Source organism: Zonotrichia leucophrys, chromosome Z (assembly GCF_028769735.1).
Source record: "Zonotrichia leucophrys gambelii isolate GWCS_2022_RI chromosome Z, RI_Zleu_2.0, whole genome shotgun sequence".
Lineage (NCBI taxonomy): Eukaryota > Metazoa > Chordata > Aves > Passeriformes > Passerellidae > Zonotrichia > Zonotrichia leucophrys.
In genome coordinates this window covers 72594317-72601418 of record NC_088200.1, presented here as the reverse complement: position 1 = coordinate 72601418, position 7102 = coordinate 72594317, and the positions used below count along the sequence as shown (strand labels likewise).

At 39.3% G+C, this 7102-nt stretch overlaps 1 protein-coding gene across 6 annotated transcripts in view; it reads right to left on the bottom strand.

Annotated features, from left to right (window-relative positions):
* Positions 1 to 2528: 2528 nt before the first annotated feature.
* The window catches only part of MARCHF3 (membrane associated ring-CH-type finger 3), a 64886-nt gene continuing 60312 nt past the window's right edge, over positions 2529 to 7102 (bottom strand). For all 6 annotated transcript variants that reach the window (XM_064736117.1, XM_064736122.1, XM_064736116.1 and 3 more), the window contains one exon: positions 2529 to 5800. In XM_064736117.1, coding sequence (XP_064592187.1) covers positions 5642 to 5800 — 159 coding nt within the window. In that variant the 3' untranslated portion in view covers positions 2529 to 5641. The remainder of the gene's footprint in view (positions 5801 to 7102) is intronic.

Below are 7102 nucleotides of genomic sequence, written 5' to 3'. Positions count from 1 at the left end.
AATTTACTGCTTGCAGCTGGATAAACATTTTACCAGAAATGGTTTTGCTCAAATACACTCACTCCTGTAAGAAACAGATTAGGAATTTAGGAAACAAGTGGTTTGACCTGTGCAGCAAACCTGTGAACTGCATTCTTTTTTTCCAGTGTAGTCAAAATGGCTGCAAATTAGTTTATGGTACTGTTGACAGCAGTTTTGTGCTAAAAATTGGTTTTTGCTTTGTTTTTCCTTGTTCATGATTTTACATCACATTGGTCCAAGCAGACAGCAAAATATGGGCAGAGAAATTAATAAATTCTGTTCAACAGATGCTAATTATTCATTTCCTTCTATAAATTATGCAATTTTAAATGCTAGTCTTAGTTACATTTTTTCCCATGAAAATTTATCTTATCAGTGTATCATTTTGATACTAATTTAGGGGTTTCTGGATTGAAAAGGATGGTTTTTATCTGTGAAACAATGCATTTCATATTCATATTGCACTGTAAGCTGTATCTGTACTTCAAATTAAATGCAGCTGCTTTTACGGAAATGGCCACGTGATAACTATGAAGGATTTTTCTCCAGGCAAAGAAATCAAGTAGTTGATGGAGAATAAAAGCTCTTAAAGCCCCTGTCCCAAAGAGGACAAGTGGTAATAGCTGGTGGTTTTTAGAAAGGGAGTGGAGGCTGAGTGTGATGGATGTGAATGCTTATTTAGCCTTTCCTGGACATCGAGGAAAGGCTGGGACACTTAATTATTTATAATACTCAACTAGCCTCCATCACAGGATTATGGCAGAAGTTTGCTATTTTTCCTCAGGTTTTGCTTGGTGTGCATTTATTGCTCAGAGCCTTTTGCTGATCTCCTGGTTTCTTTTTAGCAGGTTTGCGTAAATACAGGATCCCTGTGTGATAAAAACACCGTGATTAACCGCAAAGAAAAGCTGCATTTGGGGCATCAGTAAGGCACATTACAGCTTAAGATGATTGACTGATAGAATTTTCCTACAATTAAAAATTAACTCTTGGATGTGAGTTTTCGTAACGGTTCTGCACTTTTAGAGCAAAACAATATTATTTTTGGCAAGCAAGTCTTACTTTCTGCATAATAGTAGAAGCTATGGGATTAAACTGTGACATTGATTTCCCCTGCAACTGCAGCATCTTTGTTTTTGAGGTTGGTGTGTTTTGCTGTTGCTCCTAAGGGCATTTTGTACATAGGATATCAACATTTGGTCTCTATTTTGACAAGTTTTATTGGGGAAGTATTTGGTACACCTAGAATAAAGAAAATTCCCTTTGGTTTTGTGATCTTTCAGCACCAAAGGGAGGACAAGTGTTTTGTGGCCTTGCCAGAAGTAAGTGTGGAGGAGAGGTTGTCAGCAAAAATTCAATACCTGAAAGAAGGTTAAGGGATGTAACCTACTTTAAGATGTAACCCTTGATTCTTTAAAAAAGCTGTCTCATTTGGAAATGCACATGAGACTTAAATTTGAAATGTGGAATAACACAGTGGATCAGTGAGATGTCACCGTCAGTGTTGGGACTACCTCTGGTTATTATTTGTCTCTATTGATCTGGGGTGTTCCAGATCAGTAGAGATAAATAATAAATTTAAATTAAGTAAATTTAATTTACTTAATTTTGTAAGTAAATTTGGAGATAACACTAAATTGGATCTGCTGGAGGGCTCTGCAGAGGGCTCTGGACAGGCCGGATCCATGGGATGAGGGACAGCCAGGGGCAGTGCTGGGTCCTGCCCTCCGCTCACAACAACCCCATGGAGCTCCAAGAAAGGTTTAAACTGGATATTAGGAAAAGTTTCTTCCCTGAAGGGGTGGAATGGGATGCCTGGGGAGGTGATGGAATTATCATCCCCTGTGAGTGTTTCAACAAAACCTATGGGTGTGGCACCTGGGGACATGGTTTGTGGTCAACATGGCGGTGCTGGACTCGATACATCATCTTTTCCTACCTTAAAAATGGTGTGATTCTATGAGTTTGCCTTGTAGTTTTAAAGATGCTTTTGAATTCCCAATAAATGGCAGCAAAGAGGCAGGGCTCAGTTCTGCTCACAAGGAAAATGCTTCTTTAATTAACCAGTTCTGTGTTAAGTGAAGCGCCATCTCACAAAAAGTAGCAAATAAAGATGTTTAATTATTAACAGGGGTTTTTTTGTTTATTTCAAAGGGAGAGCTTTTTTAGCTCTCTTAGTGCCTGAGTCTGTCCCAGTACCTGTTCTCAAACCTCTTTTTGGTGGTACCCATTGCATCAAAGGCCAGTTGCATTTCTTGGCTCCAGGTCCCTTTTTGCAGAGTTGTCACTTTGCTCAGTGTGACTTTGTACTGGTGCAAAGCTGGTTTAAATAAATGAAATGTAAAGCACATTTTGAGGTCACTCAGTCTGGCAGAACTGTTCAGTTGAGTAACGGAAAAAAACCCAAACAACACCAAAAACTGAATTATCTTTAATAAGTGCTTCTGTTGTGACTTCCTTCCAGCTGAACAGAAAGCTGGGGTATTTCTCAATCTTTATGTAATGTGATAGGCAAGTCCTGCAGGGGAAAGACTATAAAAAAGTAAAACTTCCTCATTGTGCATTATATTCATCACACTGAATCAGAACAGGCTGCTTTTATCATTTGCAACCGAAAATATTGGCTCAAATATTGAATACTGTTCCTTCCATCTAACTTCTTATCTGGAAAAGGAATGTAAATGACAAGGTCAGCTTCATGAGAAGAAAGCATAAAGTTGCTGAGAGAGAAGTTGAGTGACATTTTTAAAATACAAAAAGGTGGTCACTCACCCTGTCTTTAAATAAGTTCTTTAATTTTGTTTTTTAAGGAGAGCATAACAAAGGTGTCATTGTACTACCAGGAGCTTTGCTGGCTGCAGCTTCTGCTGTGGTTAATTTTGTCTTTCATTTCTATTCAGACAGAAATGGGTGTTGCTGCTGTTGTAGAAAATATTCTGTAATCATTTTTTTAATAATCTGCTGTAATAATCCAGTTTTTTAATGGAAATTTGGGTTTGGTGTGGCATCTACAGCATCAAATCATGGAAGAAAAATCAGCTCCCATCTGGGAGATTCTTCTGTCTGTAAATCTTTAGAGCAGGAGTGGGATTAAGAGGTAATATCTCTCACCTCCCAGTTCTTCTGTTTTAGGGAAAAAAAGGAAGAATACAAGGATGCTTTTTTTTTTTCATGAGTTTAATGCAATGTTAAGTGTCTGACTGGATTTTTCCTGCCACTTTTTTTTCCTCAAGAAAATCCATGGGACACTACTGTGACTTCACCAGACAGTTCTGCTGTGCTGCTGCATCAAGCACAGAAACTGGGTTAGTGATGGGTGTGCTGAACTGGACCATGCATTTTCCTCTCTGTCTGCTTCTTCAGGTAAGTAAAGATGTCTTTACACCAAAAAAAAAAAAAAACCCAAAAACCCAAACCCAAACAAAAAACCAAAACACTAATTAAAAAAAAAATTTGAAATAACACAGATGATCTGGGCCAAGCCACTGTGCTGATCTCTGTGCACAGACCTTGCAGCTTCACTTGAATGAATGCTTCCCTGAATGTTTTGCCACTTAATTCCCTATCCACCCTGATTTTTGGTTTCATGAGGCAAAGCCAACAATAGCACTCATTACGAATAACAATTCTTTCAAAGAATTTGAGAGCGGTAATAACATTCTGAACAAAGCTTACCTAAAGTCTGTGTTGTAGGCATTAAAACACTGACAGCATCCTGACCCAGCTAGATTTGCTTTATTTCTTTACCCCTGGCCAGCAGATATTTATTTAAAATCTGGAATTCTGCATAAGTGAGTGTTCAGTCTTCATTCCAAATAATTATTTACCATTAGGAAGAGGTATAAAAAAAAAATAAAGCATTACAGGTTTTAGGCTTTCACAGAGACTGTGATCTTATCTTCAGACCCTTGTTTAATTTTCTCAGGAAGAGAAGCATTTATTCACAGCCAAACATGAGCAACCCCAGCCTTGTCAGACTGATGAGTACATATCTGCAGGTTCATGGCTTTCCTACACACCTTGGCTCGTTGTTTAAGTGCCTTTCTATTGGAGTGAGGCTGTTATTGCTTTATATCCCCATGATTCTCCTATCCCCATGACTGACAGTCACAAAGAACATTGTTAAATAACATGCTCACAGCTAGACTGGTCCACAGACAGAATAAAGAAATTTAACAGATTTGGCTTTGTGTTACTAAGCTTTTTCACCCCCACAGAGCACACACAAAACATCAGATAACTTCTTGTCTGATGGTAAATACCCATAATACCTTGAACTTTATGAATAACAAATTATTAGCCTTCCTGCTATGTCTTCCTTTTGATTTTCAGTTCCTGCAGTTTTTGGAAAACAAAGCACATGGTGGTACTGCCATCCATGCACAATTCTAAGAAATTCATCTGTTCAGAGGGGCCCTGTATCAATTTCTAATTCTAGCAGCATTGGGCAATGAGGTTTTGCTAGTTATTTAAAATAAGTGTGTCTCTTCTGGGAGTGAAGGATTGCTGAATGAATTAGGCATAAAAAACCAAGGGGAAGCAGATAAAGTCACCCAGGAATAAGGTCTGATTTTGCACTCCAAATTCCATTTGGTCTCCAGAGAAGACTGTGTTATTAAATATTTTTAATTTTTTTTTTTGTCTCAGTGCTACCATGAGAGGTCAGGGTTTGCACACACTGCCAAATCCTACCTGTCAAGCTAGAGTTTCTGCTGCTTTAAAATAATGCTGTTCTTCATGCAAGATGAGTCCCTGCTTCCTAAAACTTATCTGATGATCTCATTCATTATGCATGCAGAGCTTTCCCTACACAAAAGTAAGCTGTAGAGTTAAATTCAGCCTGGTATAAATGCAGGATATGTTGGCTAAGTTTGAATTCACACCAGCAGAATGTGCACTTCACTGAAGAATGTGGTGCTACTTCGTGGAAAAGTAGAATATCTTTTTTTTTTTCCTGAGTGCTATGTACTATAATACTTTTGACAGGAAGATTATTGCAATTTGTGTAATTTTTCTCTTGCGCATGCTAGAGTCATAACTGAAGAATCTTCCTGTCAGGCCTTCCCTGCCAAATAGGAAACGGGTAATACAATTTCCCAATCACTTTGTAGCATTTAAATAATGTGCCAATTTGTAGAGCTCATTGCACACAGATTTTAATAATCAAAACATTGGTATAATGGACCTGCAGATAAAATCAAATGAGGAAATGCCATTGCTGCACTTTAGGAAGCAGAAATAAATATTGGTTACTGTCCAGCTGCCTAAAGAAACAGTACTGTAGGAGCAAGAAATCATAAAAACAAAGCACTTTTTAAACCTGTTTTGCATTGTTAATCACCATAGTTTAATACTTTAAGCAATAAAAATGTTTGCATCACTCGATGATGCAACAATTAACATATTTGCAGAATCCATAGGGTCCCTGCTCACTAAACATGTTTGGCAGCTCAGCAAATGCCATAGATGACTGCAGCATCCACGACTTGAATTCTGACTGTGGCTTATCCCTCTGCACTCAGTCTGTAAATCCAAATTGCACATTCCTGGGTGCTGGGTGCCCGACCCCGACGGGTCTGAGGAAAAGCAAACCTCCTTTAGTGTGCAGCTGCAGCCCAAATCACACAATTGTCTCCTTGGAGCTCCTTTTGAGGGGCTGCAGGCCCAGCAGCGACTGCTGGGTGGAGGGGCCGTGGGCAGATTTTGGGATGAGGAGCATCACCCGCTGATTGTTCCGACGCCACTCGTGGTACAGCCGGCAGTGGTACCTGAAGGACACCTGGGGACACAAGGGACACGAGCTGCCTTCAGTCAGGACACCCTGCGGGGGCCCAGCCGGGGCTCCAGGTGCCTCCCAGGGGGACAGAATGGGTGAGAACTGGTGAAAGAGAGAGCCACCATGCCCAAGCTACCAAAGCACAGGAGACAAGCAGCCTGTGACTGTTTTACCTTTCATTCCCCTTTTTTATCGCCTGAAAAAGCAGACATCCCACCTCTGCCTTTCCCAAGAGCTGTTGGCATTGATGGAATAAGAATTTGGGACATCCTCTCTTGCCTCAGGTTGTTAAATTGGCTAAGAATGTAGTTGCAGGCAGATGAACACAGGTGTGTTTTACCTTGTAATACTTTACTGCTGAATGCATCAAAGTTGGGCTTGCACAGAGGCAATGAGCTGACAGCGTGTGTGCCTCAATTTAGATTGTCTCTGGAAATTATTTTTTGTTGTGGTTGTTATCAGGTGTTTCAGCCTTTATGTGGAAATATGTGATTGTTGTGGAGATGCAAGATAACTTGGCCTCACGTTTTAAAAAATAGTTTATGAGTTGTTTTAGTGGCAGCCAAGGACTGTGGGAGTTGTAGCTGTGTAAGAGGACATGTAAGTGCAGTTAAAAAAAAAAACCAAAAAAAAAAACACAAAAAAACTAAGAACAAACTAAATTTTGAGAGAAATGTGCCAAGTGATGATTGTTTTCTTCTTGAGCTGTGGGCAGGAGAGTTGACCCATGCACTGTATCCTTTCCATACTGCAAAAAGAACTAAAGAAATGTACCTTTTAACTAAAGAAATGTATCTATCAATCATGTCCTACAATGGCTAAAAAATACTTATATTTTTTTTAATTAGATCTTTTTGCAGTTGTCTGAGGGAAACCTATAAATCTTTGGTTTACTGAGCAGTTTTTTGCAAAGACATCTCTTCAGATTGATCCCCACAACTTTCAACCTCCTCTCCTCCCCCTGAAGGAAAGCATCCTGCATCTTTCTCTATTCTGAAGGAATATGAGAAATCTTTTCTCAAAATCCACTGCGGGAGAAGCAGAAATCACTTGGAGTAGTGAGGAGGGTGAAAACACCCCAACACCTGCAAAGGGATGCCCTGTAAAATGCAGTGACAGCTTCAGGAGAGTGAACTGGAACTCAGGCTGGGCTTTCAAGCAGCACAACATGAGGTTCTTTGAGTAATAGCTGCAGTGTTAAACAAGGTATGTATGTTATACAAGAGAAAGCAAAGTTTTAAAATTTAAATTAAATTACTTTTAAAAGTAAAATTTAAATTTAAATATAAATTCTTAGTCTAAGTA